The sequence below is a fragment of the Lontra canadensis genome, unplaced genomic scaffold (genome assembly GCF_010015895.1).
Source record: "Lontra canadensis isolate GAN:19392208 unplaced genomic scaffold, GSC_riverotter_1.0 scaffold28, whole genome shotgun sequence".
NCBI lineage: Eukaryota > Metazoa > Chordata > Mammalia > Carnivora > Mustelidae > Lontra > Lontra canadensis.
Window position 1 is genome coordinate 9,829,596 of NW_022631022.1, and position 19,374 is coordinate 9,848,969.

Genomic DNA, 19,374 nt, shown 5'->3' on the forward strand with positions numbered 1-19,374 from the left:
TCATAAAGCCATGAATATACCATGTGGTATAAGTGCCTGGTGGCATTCGATTAGTTACTGACTAACCTTTCATCTTTCCACTGCATGTGTTTGATAGTCTCTAGAGAAAAATAGTTGTATAGCTAGGTGTATGACTTTGTACTGCTTTTGAGTTTTATAAATTAGTATTTTAACAGCCTACATAAAAGGACTCTTCTGGTCATTTTATCTGAATGTGAAGCCTTTAAAGCTTTCTTGGCTAGACATTCACTTTACATGAGAAAAATTTAATTTTTCTCTTCTTATAAAGGAACCATAATAACCAATATAAAATTAATGCTCATCTAATCTCTTTCTCTGTTTTTGTTTTGTTCAGATTTTTTTTTAAGTTGCCATTTCTTTAAAAGATTGGCTACCTTGGGGCTCCTGGGGCTCAGTGGGTTGAGGCCTCTGCCTTCGGCTCAGGTCGTGATCCCAGGGTCCTGGAATCGCCCCACATCGGGCTCTCTGCTTGGCGGGGAGCCTGCTTCCTCCTCTCTCTCTCTCTGACTGCCTCTCTGCCTACTTGTGACCCCTCTGTCAAAAAAAAAAGATTTGCTACCTTATTTGCACTTAATTGTTTTTCAGGTGTGTTTATATGATCCACTTCTGATATTAATCTATACTTTTTTGTTCCCCATGGTGTTTCTGCTTAATTTTTTTTAAAAAGATTTTACTTCCTTATTTGACAGATATCACAAGTAGGCAGAAAGGCAGAGAAAGAGGAGGAAGCAGGCTCCCTGCTGAGCAGAGAGCCTGAAGCGGGGCTCAATCCCAGCACCCTGGGATCATGACCTGAGCCGAAGGCAGAGGCTTAACCCACTGAGCCACCCAGGTGCCCCTCTACTTAATTATTTTAGCATCAGAGGTGTATACCTGTCACTGTGAACAATAGGTTTGACTGTAGAGAGATTAATAACTGGTCTTTTATTTTTCTTGCAGCAATGTGCAGGTTCTATCTGTGAGAAGTATGGCCTGGAGGAGTGTACCTGTGCCAGCTCAGATGGCAAAGATGATAAGGAATTATGCCATGTCTGCTGTATGAAGAAGAGTAAGGCTTTTAAAAACACAAGAATATAAAATCTGTTTTAAAACCTAATTTTTCTCCTTAATTTTTTAAAGTTAGTTTGTGTATTTATTTATTATTATTTAGTAATCTCTAGACCCAATGTGGGGCTTGAACTCACAATCCTGAGATCAAGAATTGCATGCTTCTTTGACTAAGCCAACCAGGTGCCCCTAAATTTTTTTTTTTTAAAGTAAACTCGGCCACCAACGTGGGGCTTGAACTCACAACCCCAAGATCAAGAGTCTCATGCTGTATCAGCTGAGCCAACCAGGACTCATTTTCCTCTTAAGTTTTAAGCATTAAACATTGTTATCCAGTTTGGACAGGTCATTTCCACTGATACTGGTCCTCTGTGGAAAATTTTAAATGTAGCGTAGCATTTTGTTTCTAGTATTATGATCCCTACAGCATTTTAAAAATGGTAAGCTAGACAGAAACTTGCCAGCTTTATGGCAATAATTAATATAAACACCGTTAGTCATTGTAGGTACAAAATCAGGTGTTGATGGCTATTTGTTTATATTGTATGTTTAAGGCGAATTACCAATGGTGTTATCCAGCCTAACCAATGCAAGTCTATATAACATGTCATGGTAATGATTTTAGGCAGTTTTTTTCCTTTGCTCCCTCTCTCCCCAGCTAGCCTGGTAGGAAATCTGATCTTCAACTTATATTTGGCACTTCTTTTCCAGTGGACCCATCAACTTGTGCCAGTACAGGGTCTTCGCGGTGGAGCATGCACTTCGTTGGTCGAACGATCACCTTGCAACCTGGGTCCCCTTGCAATGATTTTAGAGGCTACTGTGATGTTTTCATGCGGTGCAGACTAGTAGATGCTGATGGTCCTCTAGCCAGGCTTAAAAAAGCGATTTTTAGTCCAGAGCTCTATGAAAATATTGCTGAATGGATTGTGGTAAGTATAGTTTTTATTTATAAAGAATACTTACTTATCGTAACATTTTTTTTTTGTTTGTAATTTCACCTGGTCAGCAGTCACCAGTGTTAAGAGAAAAATCACTTCTTTCCTATTTATACTGGAATTAACTTTATCAGTTTAATTATCCCTGTGTATTATTTTCTTTCAAAGTGGTCAGAAACCCCATATGTATATTATTCATAGAGTACATGGTAGATGATGGGGAGTCCTTCTGTTTTACTCTGCTCCCTGGTTCTTCTTCCGAGTGGGTTACTTCCTCTTCTGGTCCATAGTATTAGGGCATTTTCCTCAAGTTGTTCTGGAAAGCTTGCTTGCTTTTTATGTTTCTCCCTTGTCTCAATATGACAGATAGCCAGCTGCAGCTTTTACTTTGCTGAAATAGAAATTGGTGATTTTTCTGCAGGTGTTTTCTGTTTCAATATAATTCCTTGGTTTTTATCTTGTTAGTGATCAGAAATGTTGAACAGCTAAGATCCGATATAGAGCGTTTTGCAGATTTGTTAATGATCATGGATGTTCATCTGGCATAAATCCACTGAACTATATTATTTTTAAGCCCACATTTCTCCAAGCTGTACAGATGTTGAATTACCTGAAATTTTCTTAAAAGATTGCTGAGAATGACTATCTGAAGTCACTTAAATATTCATGTTTCTAAGTGATTACATTAAAATATCAGTAGGAAATTTGCAAGTGTACATTTGAACGTGTGCTATATGTGAATTGAATGAGTTTGCTTTGGAAATTGACTTAGGTCCTCCTCCCTTCCCCCATTCCCAAATTGTTTCTTACATTTTTTGTGTGTGTTTGGGACTGAAGATGCCTTAAAGGCACAAAAAAGTCATCTGTGGTTTTTCATCCTTTTCGGTACTGTTGTAATAACATTTGTAATATACAAACTTCGAAATTATCTCCAGTATTAAAATGGTGTTTATTGGGATGCCTGGGTGGCTCAGTCAGTTAAGCCCCCCGACTCTTGATTTCGTCTCAGGTCATGATCTCAGAGAGGTGAGATTGAGCCCCAAGTGGGTTCTGCACTCAGCAGAGAGTCTGCTTCTCTCCTCCTTCTCCCCGCCTTCGCACATGCACACACTTGAACACACGCTCTCAAATAAATTAATAATAAAAAATGATGCTTCTTAAACATATGAAGAATAATATTCCATTTGTTAGAGTGTAGGATTTTTAGATTATATCATGATTATGAGGTAGAAGGATCATTGAACCTGGATTTAGGAAGCCTAGGATTTATTTATTTGTTTTTGGAGAATACTTCTAATTTTCTTTTCTTTTTTGTTTTGTTTTTTTTTAAGCGCTTTGTCCGACATGGGGCTTGAATTCATGACCCTAAATCAAGAGTTGCATTCTCTACCTACTGAACCAGCCAGATTCCTCTAAGAGACCTGGGTTTTAAACCAAAAGTGGGTCAATTGACTTAACTTAGGTCTCCTTAAAACATGATATGTTACTCGTTTTCTTACTCCTGTGCTTGGTGCATAATAGGTGTTCAAAAAAATATCCATTAAGCTGAAGGTGCCTTTGGCCCTGTGGCAAAGATGAAAGAGTATAGGCTTGGGAATTGTGCAAGGATTCATTTCATCCTCTGGCATTTGTCAGATATGTGACTTTAAGTAGCTTACCTTTCTTGGTCCTTTACTTCCTTCTTTTCAATTCAGATCCAGCCCCCCCCCCCCATTATCTCTGATAAGAGTAAGTTGAGATCTGGTATACTTGTCAATTATAGAAGACAATATTTGAAAAAGTAATCTGATAATGGAGATCTCAGAGGTATGTTCTATTTGAGTGTATGTTGTGCCAGATATTTTAGGTTTTCAAGGTAGTGAATCATATCTAAAAATAATATTTTTTTACTTTTCTCCATTCTCTCTAATTTTGATTCCTTTATTTAGCATATCAAAAGCTCCTTCATTCCTATTTCAAAAATATTTAATGGAAATGATTTTTTTAAAAGTATTACTTTTTTTTCCCCCCAGGTTTTTTTTTTTTTTTTCCTTTTTAAGTGGGCTCCATGCCCAGCATGAGACCCAACGCAGGGTTTGAACTAACAAACCCAAGATCAAGACTTGAAATCAAGAGTCAAATGCTTAACTGACTGAGCCACCCAGATGTCCCTAAAAGCATTTTTAAAACGTTTTTTCATATTTAGATTTGAGGATTTAGTGAAATCCTTCTTAAAATGAATTAGCAAGATGAAGTCTTTTCTTGTGTTCTGAAACTGATTATCAGGCACTTTTAGTTTTATACAAGTTTGCCTTAAGTGAGTGTAGAATGCTTTCATTTTATGTCACTGTTGACATTCCCATGCCACTCTTTCAGATAGCATGGTCCATAATGCTTGGAGAGAACCACCAGGCTGTTGCTGCATTCGTGGGCATTCCCAGGCCAAATAGTTAAGATAACAAAAATCCAGTTTCTTAGAAGTTATTTGTCTGATTTGTGTTCTGTGCAGAGTTCACTTGCATAGCAGAGGTTACATGAATGCTTCATGCTCTGGTTTTTCATCATGTCAGGAAAGTGTCCTTCTAGTTAATAAGCTAGATTATTAGGATGTTGTGGTATAAGATGCTGTGAAAGGAAGGAGGGTTAGTTTCACTGACTTTCCTTTCTAGTAGGGCCAGTGGCTTTTATCTCCTTTCTGTAGCATACCCTGGCTCCTTTACTCCTCAGATTGTGTAGAGTAAGAGGAATCTGAACAGTTTAATACTTTTCAGGGCATGAGTTACTGACTGCTGCTGGTATCACGGAAATGATGTAAGAAAACTTCTGCTTTTTTTTCTAGGAAAAGTTGTTTTTGGTAGTATTTTGAAAGCTTTTTTTTTTTTTAAAGATTTTATTTATTTATTTGGCAGATAGAGACCAGAAGTGGGCAGAGAGGCAGGCAGGGAGAGAGAGAGAGGGGGAAGCAGGCTCCTGGGAGCACAGAGCCTGATGCGGGGCTTGATCCCAGGACCCTGAGATCATGACCTGAGCGGAAGGCAGAGGCCCTAACCCACTGAGCCACCCAGGCACCCCTTTTGAATGTATTTTTAAAAAATATGTTTGCTATATTTGTATCTGGCAAAGAGATAATGATAAACATCCTTTGGATTTATTAAGGAGTCACCTAGTCCTTAAAAAGTTTGAAAGCGATTACCAAGAAATCTACAGAGACCCTGCATCCTTATCTCCTTTTTTTTAAAAACAGGGTTGAGGTCTTTGGTAGTTCTTTTTCACTTTCTTCCATAGTTACTGATGTGTTCACATCTTCTATATCTTTTGTATTAGATTTGACATTGTAGAAAACCATCTTTGACTTTGATTTTTTTTCAAATTTATCATTGTATTTCTCCATCTTTTTGAGGTTTATTTACATATTTGAGAAAGAGACAAAGCATGATTGGGGGAAGGGGCAGAGAGAGGGAGAGAATCTCAAGCAGATTCCACACAAAGTGCTGAGCCCAACTTGGGGAGGGGGTGAGTGGGGGGCTTGATCTCACTACCTGAGATCATAATCTGAGCTGAAATAAAGAGTGGACATTTAACTGACTAAGGCACCCAGGTGCCCCTCTCCATCTTTTTAAAAGTAATTTCCTGTTATTTTGTTACTTTTTCCTTTTTGTTTAGATTTATCAGTTTTTCTTTTTTTAATTATTATTTTGATAAGAATCAATTGTATTTCTCATTTTTAAATTAATTTCTTCTCTCATATTTTGTTGTAACTTTATGAACCTCAGTATTAAGTATCTGTTCTTCTTTATGAAAGATTGAAGCAAGTGTTTCCTGAGTGCTTCATAGAACACTAGATGTATGGGTTTAGTAGTCAAATGAATCTGGAAAACATTATATACTGTAGTCCTCTCTTAGATACTTATGGGAATTTTGTGGGAAGTCTTACAGTAAAAAATCCTTAAATTTCATTTTTCCAAACTTACTTGACACTAGAAATCTTTATTCATGTAAGGCTTATTAAACCCTAAATATCCTTAGAAGTCACTTGGGGGAACATGGATTAAGATCAGTAATTCTTGGGGGCTCCTGGGTGGCTCAGTGGTTTAAAGCCTCTGCCTTTGGCTCAGGTCATGATCCCAGGGTGCTGGGATTGAGCCCCGCATTGGGCTCTCTGCTCAGCGGGGAGGCTGCTTCCCCCTCTCTGTCTCTGCCTACCTCTCTGCCTACTTGTGATCTCTGTCTGTCAAATAAATAAAATCTTAAAAAAACAAACCAGTAATTCTTATTCCTGGTTATTCATTAATTAGGGCTTAGACTAATTAATTCAGAAACTCATGGGATGGCGCTTAAGTATCTGGGTCTTTTAAAAGCTCCTCAGCTATTTCTGGTGGGGAGCCAGGACTGAGAACCAACCATTTATCTAGAACCAGGGGTCAGCAGAATGGCTTATGAGCCAAATCTAGCCCACTGCCTGTTTTTGTGTGGCTCACGAGCTAAAAATATTTTCAAGTAGTTGAAGAAATCAAAAGATATTACTGAAATAACATTCATTTGAAAATTATATCAGTTCAGATTTCAGTGTCCATAAATTAATGATTTATTGGAGCATGGCCACACCCATCCATTTCCATATTGTCTATGGCTGCTTTTGTACTTTGAGTAGTTGCAACAGAGACTGGCCCCCCAAATCTAAAATATCTATCTGGCCTTTTAGAGGAAGTGTTTGCCAAACCATAATCTAGAGCATTGGATTTCAAAGTGTGGGCCCCTGACCAGCAGTGTCAGTGTTGTCTGGGAACTTGCTAGAAATGCAGATTATTGGGCCTCATCCTTGAGCCACTGAGACAGTAGGTGATGGTGCATGCTCAAGTTTGGGAACCATTTTTTTAGTCTCTGCAGTGTAATGACTCATTTTTTAAAAGGCTTATGACAGAATTTTCTACTCTGTCATCCTCACATGTTAAAATGGAGGGTGGATGTGGACCTTCATTGTGTGGTAGAATAGGCCTCATAGCTATAATTTGTGAAACCTGAACAACAAAGATGCAGTATTGTCATAGGGCTTAGCATATGGTAGGGATTCAGTATATATTTGCTAGATGAATGTAGCAGATTTCTTAAATGTCATAATGTATATGGAAAAGAATAAAAATTGTGCATATTATCTTAACTTTGAAGCTATAATATCTTCAGGTTTCTCTCAGCGGTATTTTATCCTGCTTGGTCAGGCTACGATGAAAGTAACTAAGAGATTAGGAGTCAGTTGCTTTCTGCTTGGCAGATTGGTGTGAGGGGTGGCACGTGGGGGTGTTGCAGGATGGAAGAACATTTAGTCAAAGTCTAGACACCAGTATATTCTGAAGGATAGAAGGGAAGACTTTTGTCCCTGCAGGGTGGCAAAACCTGCATCACCACAAGGAGCTGTGGGCCCAAAAAGGCTTTGTGAGCCACAGGAGGTCTAGAGTCATTTACGGGGAGTGAGTTGTCAAACTCTGGAACATTCACTGAAACGATTATCTGGTTGAGTTTTTCTGGAGATTTTTTAAGATTTTATTTATTTGTTTTAGAGAAAGAGTGTGTGCGTGCTCAAGTGCATGCTTACGCACAAGAGGGGGAGAGGGGCAGAGGGAGAGAGAGGCAGAGAAGTGGGCTCTGCACTGAGTGCAGGGCCTGCCACGGGGCTCCATCCCAGGACCCCAAGATCATGACCTGAGCTGAAACCAAGAGTCAGGTGTTCAACCCACTGAGCCACCCAGATGCACCATGGGGATGTTTAAAATACAGTAAAGACTATCCTGTGTCTGGAGAGACTTGAGTGTATGTGTTGCTCCTTCTTCCTCACAGTTTTCTTTTGGGTGATACCTGTTTTATCATTTTATAATCCTATAGGTCCCTTTTGTTTATTTAGATTATTAAATAAAAAACCATTATAATTAGTACATAATAAATTAGACTGGTAAATTTTGACCTTTTAATTTGTAATTTTTACTTTTTTTTCTACTTTGTGTTCTTTTGGCCATGTAAATGACTGTTGAATAACGTCTGTCTGTTTCCTTTGTAGAATTATTTTCTTAGACTTGATTTAGTGCTTGGTAACTGCAAAGCTGTGTCTTAACCTTTTGGTTATCTTCTCTTTGTCTCTTTGTTTCACTCAACCCCCTGTATCTATGAAAGGCGAGAGTTCACGCATAATTTACACTCATTAAATGTTTGTTGAGTAAGTGATGGCTCTCCTTTCTTTGATATTCTAACAGGTGGACAAATTGTGGTCTTTTCTTTACAGATGAAACACCTATTTTTCATTTGTTAGCCTGGTTTGGTATTCTTTCCTCTAATTTTATAGTATGTATAATTTCACATTTAACCAATTCTACGATAATTCTCTTTTAAAGGGAACATTAAAAATACCCTCAACCAAAGGTGGCCATATTTATTTACTATGCTCTCAAATACACCATTGTTTTGTTTGTTTAGTTTTTCTTGCTGTATTCTCACCACTGTGACGTTTCGTTTCCCCACACACTAAACTCAGAGGAGCTGCTGTTGTCGTCACTAAAACATCTCAGGCTGTGGGCTTTTGAGATACGTAGTTAATTACCTGGAAAAATTTGGAGGAAGTCCAAGAACACTGCTAAAAGGAACTGGAAGTCCATTAGGAACTGGATGCCATATTTTAGTAAATGTTTATTGATCTCAACTGGACCTTCAACTTTTGACTTTTGTTTTCTACAGTTATAACCATAACTAAATCCAGGCTTGCTTTCTTATCTGCTTCTGTTCTTCTCATACTACTTGCATCTTGTATTTAAGATGTCTTAGGTACTAAAAAACTAGTATCAGAGATATCAAAACCACTATTTTTTATATCCTGTCTCAGTCTTGTCACATTATTTGTGTGGGCAATCTAGAAATAACAAATGAGCTGTTTAGAAGTGTTTATAAGAGTTGGTGTTTGCCGTAGTGACCCACTGGTAATAACTAGTCCAACAGGTACTTTTTTGTGGGACAGGTACTAAGTTTGTAGCATATAAATTCAGGGAGCCTATAGTCCAGTCTGGATTCGAGAAGACAAGCACAGAGAAACATATTTTCATTTCTGCCTGGTGTTTTCATAGAAAATAGGGAAGACCTATTTAGGGAATACCTCTTTAAGGAGGTGATACCAAAACTAAATTCTTAAGGACTAGTAGAAATAGAGCGTACAGATGGATGTTTTATGAATAGGGAGGATCTAAAAAGTCATGTATTTTTTTTTAATTAAAAAGTCTTGTTTTTACTTTTTTTCTTTTTGTAAGTGTGATTATCCTTTTTTTTTTTTTAATTGGCAAAGTAATGCATTGGAAAATAAGCCACCTTTTCCCTCTGAAGCCCAGTCTTCTCAAGATGATTTTTTTTGTATATTCTTTAGAAACCATCTATACCATTACAAGAATGAATGTATGAATGAATGAATGAATTTATTTATAGAGAGAAAGAGAGCATGAGTGGGTGGGGAGGTGCAGAGAGAGAGAGAGAATCTTAAGCAGGCTTCACACCTAGTGCAGAGCCTAACGTGACACTCGATCTCACAACCCTGAGATTATGACCTGAGCTGAAATCAAGAATTGGATGCCCAAGTGACTAGCATCCGTATATATACATATACCTATATACATACATGCATGTGTGTGTTTATTTACTTATTTATTTTAAATCTATTTATTTATCTTAGCACAAGCAGGAAGGGCAGAGGGAGAGGGAGAGAGAATCCCAAGCAGACCCCATGCTGAATGTAGAGTCCAACATGGGGCTTGATCTCATGCCCCGAGATCACGACCTTAGCTGAAACCAAGAGCCACTTAATGAACCAACTGTGCCACCCAGGCACCGCCCCCCCCATATGCATGTGTGTGTGTGTGTGTGTGTGTATTTTTTTAAGTAGAATCATATATGTGCTTTGCTGTACTTGATTGTGCTCAAGTTTTTTTTTCCTCCCTCCTGCTTAATGGTTTTAGAGATCCTTGGTGGGACGGTTTTAAAGAAGGGTTTTACAGAGAGGAATGGCATAGTCAATTCCATATTTTAGGTAGTTGTAACACTGATGACCATGTAGAAGATGGTTTTGAGCAGGGAAAACTAGAGGGAAGGAAATGTGTTAGAAAATACAATGGACTTTAAGAATAGATGTGCATCTCCTGTGGCTAGCACATCATCCTGAAAGTAGGAAAACCATTGATTCTTGGTGCTTATGGCTTGGATCATATTGGAGGTAATACTACAGGATCCCAGGATCCAGGATGAAGCGCCATGTTGGACCCTCCGCTCAGCCAGAAACCTGCTTCTCCCTCTCCCTCCTCTACTACCCCTGCTTGTGTTTCTTCTCTCACTGTCCCTCTCTCTCTGTCAAATAAATAAATAAAATCTTAAGGGGAAAAAAAAAAAAGAAATTAATCTTATATGTGGTATCTGTACACTTCCCAAAGAACAAATGTTCTTCAGAAATTAAAATGTAATATATATATTTTATGTAATATAAAATATTCTAAAAATATTTTGCACTTTTTTCAGTAGAAAAATCTGTTTATTTCTAGATTTATTGGTGGGCAGTATTACTTATGGGAATTGCCCTGATCATGCTAATGGCTGGATTTATTAAGATATGCAGTGTTCATACTCCAAGTAGTAATCCAAAGCTGCCTCCTCCTAAACCTCTTCCAGGTAAGACACTTTGAGCAAGATATGTTTTTTTATAACTTTGAACTGTTCAGCAGGTAGAATTGAAAGATAAATGGGTCTTTTGACAAATTTCATAGTACTTTCTCTTTGAGAATAAGATTAGTAGATGAATTATTTGATTTTTAAGTATGTTTTTTGTCAATCCAATCTAGTTTGCTAATGGCTACCAATTTAATGCTAATCTGTCTTGAGTCACTAAAAATATTTAGATTTGGACAGTTATATTTTTGCCTAATACCTGTTTTCTCTTTTCTTATTTTTTGTATTCTAAAATCTTCCCTTCTTTGTTTTTATTATGATAGGCTACTTCTAAATGATTGGTTATTCTAATAGCTGTGCTTCTGTTATTGTTTCTATTATTTGTGCTCTTGAAATGTTTTCTGGCACATAAATTCATTTTCCTGAGGGGTGATGCTTATGGGGAAATAAAGATAACAGTCTGTGGGAAGGGCTTAGGATGGAGGCTTCAGTCACCAAGAAACCGTGGTTTTTACTCTCTGTCTCTGAAAACAATTCCTGAGGTTTGGGGTCCACCCTTGACCTCTCATGGAGACACAGCATTGGGAGGAGGCTTTCTTTACATTCGCTTCAGGGATTTGGAAAAGAAAAAGGTTAGGAAGCAACTGCTCCAGATTATTTAGTTCCCATCTGTTTGTGCCTCACCTTCCCCAAGCTATTTGTGGCTTCTGTGCCGCCCTCAGAAATGCCTGCGCCAGAACTGTTCACTCTAGGTGTGGGGCAGACGTGGCGCCATAATGGTGGGGGAGAACGAGAGGTAAATGACAGCTGTCCCTCTCCCGCCTCCCACAGACTTCTTATGAAGCCTCTCACCTCAGGCCAAGTCTGATACCCTATACAAAGTAGTTTAAAACTAGGGGTTTCTTACAATTTTTCCCTCAACTGTGCGCCTAAATTTACCTGTCTTGGCACAAGAGAGCTCAGTAGTCATGCTTGGGACAGTGTCTTGGTGGGAATCAGAGGAAATGTGATTTTGATGTCACTGCTTTTTGTAAATTGACAGTGTGAGCACCATAGAATTTATATTAATTTCCTAGGGATTTCTAAGGGCCACATGACACTCATTAGATATGTTACCAATTATGATCTCATGCAACATAACAGTTTTTTTACTTGATTTCACTTTAAGCAAATTCTACCTTTAAAAACTTAAAAAAACAAAAAGAAAACCAACCCTAGCAATTATCGAATCCTCCCAAAAAGCACTTTTACATGAATTGTCATATAATCCTCACAGATTACATAGAGAGGCTGTAGGAGTTCATTATTACCCCTGTTTTACAGACTAGACATCTCAGTTTCAGAGAGTTTAAGTCATTTGCTCAAGGACTCTGTAATTTATTCCTCATAGATTCTGTCCTCTGAATATGTATTAACCTAATAGTTATGTCTGTTGAGCACTTGAAACGTGGCGAGTTAACAGTGAGATGTGTTGTAAATATAAATTATATACCAGACTGGGAAGACTTGGTATACAAGAAAGAATGAAATAGTTTATTAATACTTTCTTGTATTGATTACACCTTGAGGTGATGATATTTTGCCTACGTCAGATTAAGTGGAATAAAAAAGTTACTAACATCATCTTGCCCATCTTTTTGATCTTTTTCATTATGGCTACCGGAAAATTTAAAATTACATGTATGAGTTGTATTTCTGTTGGATAGTGCTGATTTAGAACCTTTCTTACTGAATCGACAGCTTTGTTTTTTAAGATTAAAAAGTGCACAGTATATCCGTTTTACTTTTGTTTGTGATTCGCAGGCACTTTAAAGAGGAGGAGACCCCCACAGCCCATTCAGCAACCCCAGCGTCAGAGGCCCCGGGAGAGTTATCAAATGGGACACATGAGACGTTAACTGCAGCTTTTGCCTTGGTTCTTCCTAGTGCCTACAATGGGAAAACTTCACTCCAAAGAGACACCTATTAAATCATCATCCCCCAACTAAACCCTCACAAATAACAGTCGAAGAAAAAATGGCAAGAGATCATGTCCTCAGACCAGGTGGAATTACTTAAATTTTAAAGCCTGAAAATTCCAATTTGGGGGTGGGGGGGTGGAAAAGGGACCCAATTTTCTTATGGACAGCTATTTTTAACCTAATGGCACAAAGTCTTAGAATATTATTACGTGCCCCGTGTTCCCTGTTCTTCGTTGCTGCATTTTCTTCACTTGCAGGCAGACTTGGCTCTCGATAAACTTTTATCACAAATTGAAATATATATATATTTTTTTCAACTGCCAATCAAGGCTAGGAGGCTCGACCACCTCAACATTGGAGACATCACTTGCCAATGTACATACCTTGTTATATGCAGACATGTATTTCTTACGTACACTGTACTTCTGTGTGCAATTGTAAACAGAAATTGCAATATGGATGTTTCTTTGTATTATAAAATTTTTCCGCTCTTAATGAAAAATTACTGTTTAATTGACATACTCAGGATAACAGAGAATGGTGGTATTCAGTGGTCCAGGATTCTGTAATGCTTTACACAGGCAGTTTTTGAAGTGAGAATCAATTTACCTTTTTATAATGATGGAGTTGGTTCTGATATTCATCTTGTCTTCATCCAATGGCTGCTGAGAGCACAGGAGTGACTACGCTGAAGAACACAGTTAAGTGTGCAAGCTGGACGTATGCAGCATACTACTTCAGAGTCTGTTCTTACGTAAATGTCTGATTTCTGCTTACTTACTTTAAACTTTCTAATTCCAGTTTTGAATTGATAGGTGAAATTTTAATCACGCTTTGGTAGAAATTCTGTCAGTGAAATGATTTTTTTATTTGTAGCCTGTTATTTGTGTTTTCCATATATCTAAGGTATGCTAATTATGTTTTTGGCTTTCTCTGATACGGAAAAGAAAAGCTGTGTCTTTTATTTTATCAAAGTATTGGAACAGTTTTTTCAGCATACTCTCACTGATCATTGGTAACCACTAAAGAAGGATGATTTGTTCAACTAGTAGTTAAAATTGTAGATAGGCCTTCTGACATTTTTTTCCTTAAAATATTTTAACAGCAGTGAAGGTGAAACAGCACAATGTCCCATTCCAAATTTATTTTTTAAACAGATGTAAATAATTGGCTTTTTAAAGAAAGAAAGCAAAAGCATTTAATGTATTAACAGGCTTATTGCTATGCAGGAATGGAAGGGGGCATTACAAAAAGTTTTAAGCTTGTGACATATTTATTGCTTCTGTTTTCCAACTACATCACTTAAATTAGAAGTAAACAGCTATGATTTTTTCTGGCTTCACATAGGAGGCAAATTTAGGGAACGTTGAAAAGATTTGTGTTTTGGCTTATTTTTTCCTTTTTGTTTCTTAAGAGTATAAGGTTTACACAATCATTCTCATAATGTGACGCAAGCCAGCAAGGCCAAAAATGCTAGAGAAAATAATGGGATCTCTTCCTTGTAAACTTGTACAGTATGTGGTGACTTTTTTCAAAATACAGCTTTTTGTACATGATTTAGAGACAAATTTTGTACATGAAACCCCAGATAGACTATAAATAATTCTAAACAGACAAGTAGGTAGATATGTATGTAATTGCTTTTAAATCATTTAAATGCCTTTGTTTTTGGACTGTGCAAAGGTTGGAAGTGGGTTTGCATTTCTAAAATGGTGACTTTTCTTCTGCAAGAGTTCTTAGTAACTTCTTGAGTGTGGTAGACTTTGGAACATGTACATTTTTTGCTTGTAATGTTATCCTGTGGTAGGGTTTTGGCAGGTACACACTGCCCTATTTTATTTTGAGTCTAAGTTAAATGTTTTCTGACAAGAGATACGTGCACTGAACTCTTTCCACTGCAAATCAAGATGTGGTAAAACAAAAGGATCAAGACAAATGAGATCTAATACTACTGTCAGTTTATGTCCACTGTGTTTTATACAGTATCTTTTTGTTCACTTTGGAAATTTTTACTAAAAATTGCAAAAAATAAAGTATTGTGCAAAGATGTAAGGTTTTTTGAAACTTGAAATGCATTAATAAATAGACTTGATGAAATCAACTTGAAGGTTCCATACTCTTTGAACTCTCAGAACTATCAAAAGGAGCTTCCTGCAAGGCAGCTTTTCCTTACTAACTAAGAGAGAGATGATTAAGCAGAGAGGATTGACTCTTTCCATACACATTCGGATAGTTTTATTCCAGGTTAGGAGTCCATGAAAAAAATTTATGACTGGATATCTCTGTATCTACACACAATGATCCTTTAAAAAAAACACTCAACTGATCTCAACTGCTTTACATTACTTCTAATCAATATTCAAAATGTTTTAAAAGTCTTTGTCTTGGTAGACGAGTCAAATCATTTTGGAAACTGTGGTCTTACATATATTTTACAAAGTTTTGGATACTAAGTACCTAATTTATTTTAAAAGCCCATTTTAGTAGTTAGTATGTTTTAAAATTTGGAGCCACCTTTTCCTGTTTTGTCAAATTCATAGCAAATAAGCAGAGAACTGACATTTCAGTCTTAACTAGAAAAAGAAGTACAACCCCAGACTAGTACCCTGCATAGAATAATCTGCCCCAAAATTTAAATCAAGACCAGTTGTAAATAAGTAGTATTTGTTAGAGTAAATATGCAGTAGTAACTTTGATTTATAAACATCAGAGTGTATATCTTGTTTAATTTTGTTTGTGAAGCCATTAATATTAATTCAGATGATTGCAAATTTGTTGTTTTAACTTAAGAGTTGAATGCTTAAATTTGTTTAGAATATTTTCTCCACTCAGTTTTATAAATTCTAACAACAACTCACAAACAAAATCAATAAAATAAATTATTACAGTTTTTGGCATTAGTGTTCCCCATAGCTTCAGGCAAGAGCATACAGTTTTGGGAAGGACTTTTTAAAGGTCAGGACGACTTTATCTGGTCAGTCTTGTTTTCTGAGGCGTCTTCAGCACTTTGTGCTTCGGGTACTTCATTTTTGTCATATTCACAGGCTAGTGAAAACCAAAGGTTTCTTCAAACCGAGCAAACTACTTTTAAGTTCTTTCTCTCTCTGTGCGGCCGGTAAGTTTTAAGATGAATAATGATTATTATTTCTCCCAAGATGGGATTAGTATCCTTGGCAGTGGTGCGGTTGTGGGTGCTTGTGCTTGAGAAGGCTCTTAATTTCTGGTTAAGGATTTCTAATGGAAACTGTAAGAGGGTTGGTGTAGTGGATGCATTACAAAACTGGACAGCCCATCCTCAGAGGTACAAGAGGAGGTGATGTTCATTATCCAGAATTAAAAGGTCAGTGTCTCCCCAAACTGGAGAGCAAGCTGGATACAGTTTCAAAGCAGCTGCCAGGGACAATTCATCCTTAAAGAAGTCTAACTTTGCAATAAATTGTTTCTTGAAAAACAGTTTTGACTTCTAAGTAATAAATATGGTCAGTTTACCCCACAGAGCTCAGCTTCAGTTTCGGCATCTCTGGTTTTATGTTCTTGATTAAAAACAACTCCTATTTAAGTCTCTTGCTCCATTTATTACCAGTTTAGGTTTTCTGTTATTGTTCCTGTATCCAGCCCTTCATATTGTTAGGATACTAAATGTATCCTAACAAATGTATCCTTGTGTCCTATATTGTGATGTTATTTGTATGTTTAAGAAGTATACATATGTGCACTATTTTCAGTAGATATTCATGTATTTTTTATTTGATAAGCTCTTCAGAGTGTGTTTTCTCCCATAAAAAACCATGGGATGAGGCAAAATGAAGGGTTGAACAAAATATTTATAGTCTCTGCTCTTTCCTAAAAATCTCCACTACAGTCACAGTGACTGGGGAAAGCAAAGAGCATAATCCAGCAAGGATAAGGAATACTGAAACAAAGACAACAAGAACACGGTATTTGAAGCTGGAAAGCAGGTGGAGTAGTATCTGACTTGGCAGGCCCAGGGAAGCCAAGTCCTAAGCCAGCCATAGAAACGTGAGAATGACCCAGTATCCCCTGTTCAGACTTTGGGATATAGCCTCCAAGACATTTTTCTGTGCATGTAGTGAAAGGCATGATAGGAACAATTCTGTACCCACCTTTCTTATTTAATAATGTATTGATACAGTATCTACATCATTTTAATGACTACAGATGTTTCATTCTATGGATATACTTACTGTACATTCGTAAAATTTTCTTAAAATTAACCCATTCCCTTAGGTTTTTAGATCATTTATTAAACAGCCCTACAAGAAAAATTCCTAAGCCTAATAAAATAAATACCTAGAGGTGGAATTGTTGGGCTAAAGGTTTTTTAGAGGTCATGGATAAAAATTATGATACTGTCTTTTAGAGAGATTGTACTAAGTTATACTCCTACCATTATCATATAAGAATACTTCCACCATTAGCATATTGTATGTTTTTTTCAAAGGAATCTCTATGGCCAGCACAGGCCTCTGAGATCAAGAATTGAATTCTTTACTGACTGAGCCAGCCAGCCACCCCAGTGTGTTATATATATGTATATATTTTTAAAGCTGAGAGCCCCATGCTTAAAAATTCACATATATGCAGTCATATGAATTTATTAGAAACAGTAGAAAACTCTTGCTTAATTGACTTTATTAGCTTTGAACACAATTCAAGTGAAAGTCAAACATAGTGCCCCAGTTGTGGTCTCTAAATGCCATTTTTTTTTAAAGGTTTTATTTATTTATTTAACAGACAGAGATCACAAGTAGGCAGAGAGGCAGGCAGAGAAAGAGGGAGGAGGACGCAGGCTCCCCGCCGAGCAAAGAGCCCGATGTGGGACTCAATCCCAGGACCCTGGGATCGTGACCCAAGCCGAAGGCAGTGGCTTTAACCCACTGAGCCACCCAGGCGCCCCTCTAAATGCCATTTTCTTGAAAGAAACCGGACTTCCTTGATTTAAATGGCTGATTCCAGATCCAGAGAGAGAAATATACAAGAAGAGCCTAAAAACCGCTCTGTCATACCAGAAAGCAAATAAGCCATTAGAAGTCTGTCAAAAAAAGATTGAGGAGGCACCTTGAAGTTCCTACTGACCAAAGCTGAGATAATTTTAGCATCAGTAAGGATAATATCTGCAAGAAATTGAAACTCATGTTTTGTTTTACTCTACATGTTTACAAAATCATAGTTACCTTTGGAATATGCTCTAAAAGAAATATACCAGCTAAGATGTTAAAGAGGAAGGACAGGATATCACCATTTTAGCCCACAATAGTTAATGGATCTAGGCAAAGATCACCAGTATCTGCTGACCCCACAAAGAGATAGCAAACATTTTGTGCCTCTTAAAGGAAATACATGTACTACTTATGAAGCAGTTCTGCCAAAAGCCAAAGCTGATGCTGATTGAGCCTCCATAACTGATTGCCTCTTTACTAGAAATACAGAAAAGAAAGGAACACGTTAATTGACACCACAAGAGATTCAATCAGCAAAATCCAGACTCTGGAAAACTATAGGACCGATAGCCCTATTTGTTCAATAACTGAATTGCAAGAAAAAAAATTGGACTAAAAGAGACTGACGAGCTATATCTACCAATACAATTTATGGGCTTATTTGGATCTTGATTTGAATAAACTTAATAAAAAATAAGACCATGGGGAAATCTAGAAATAACTGGATATTTGATGACTTCAAGGAGTTTACTGATTATTTTTAGGTGTGCTAATGATGTTGTGGTTACATTTTTACAAGGACCCCTACTAGATACAAATTGAAATACTTAAAAATGAAATAATACAGCATTTAGGATCTGCTTAAAAATAATGGAGGGACTGGAGCTGGGTAGTGTGTGGGAATACAGATGAAACAAGGTTGACCATGAGCTGAGAGTTACTGAATCTGGGTGATGGGTACTTGGGAATTCATTATACAGGTACTATTTTTCTTTGTGTTTATATTAGAAATCTCCCATAATTTTTTTAAAGTATGAATCAAATTCATATAGAAACTCATTCCTTGTTTTTATTTTAACAACCATTCATTATAATAGCCTATATTTACAATGATTTTTTTATAATGAGTTTTTTTTACTGGAATTCAACTTGAATCAGTCAAGCTAACATAATTAATTATATTCTGCTCCAGTTGCAATGAATGATTAATTGATTTCAACTGCTAGGGTAAATGCTTGAAGCTGTCAGTCATTCAGCAGTCAGCAAGCGGGCCATTCCATCCCTCTTTGTTCACTAGTTCTTGTTGGTCTTATTTATTCACATTTAACCTGTGTGTCCTGTAGCAGAAGAAATAGAATAAATAACTAGACTCTGCTCTTTCTTGTTGAAATGATAATGATCTCCAGAGGTAGAAATATATCTTTAAAAAGACACCCTGGAGTTGTTTGTTCTAAGGATAAAGAAATTAGAATAATTTGAATGTAGGTTGTCTTATATAAAAAGTGATTGTGGTACATTAAGTTTTTGAAATAATTTTGGAAAAGCAAATAATGAATTAAGCAATTCTTCATTCATTCTAAAATGTATATTTTATTTTTTTCCTTTTGTCTTTTGGGCATGGGAGTTTTAGGCTTTGTATTTCTACCAAAAAAGTCCAGTCTTTATAAATAGAGGTGTCTATATGTTGCGATTAATTTTCACTTTGGTTTTGTGATTGTAGTTAATTATTTTCTGTAAGTCTCTATTAGCATCTCTGAATAAGTGAATAAGTGAATTGACCTTTTA

General features: G+C 36.9%; 1 protein-coding gene across 1 annotated transcript in view; it reads left to right on the forward strand.

The window, feature by feature from the left end:
• The window catches only part of ADAM10 (ADAM metallopeptidase domain 10), a 134,679-nt gene extending 119,950 nt beyond the window's left edge, over window positions 1-14,729 (forward strand). Inside the window, exons 13-16 of the mRNA XM_032864849.1 lie at window positions 961-1,069; window positions 1,780-2,000; window positions 10,544-10,670; window positions 12,471-14,729. Of these exons, the coding sequence (XP_032720740.1) occupies window positions 961-1,069; window positions 1,780-2,000; window positions 10,544-10,670; window positions 12,471-12,565 (552 nt within the window). The 3' untranslated portion in view covers window positions 12,566-14,729. The remainder of the gene's footprint in view (window positions 1-960; window positions 1,070-1,779; window positions 2,001-10,543; window positions 10,671-12,470) is intronic.
• The last annotated feature ends 4,645 nt before the right edge of the window (window positions 14,730-19,374 follow it).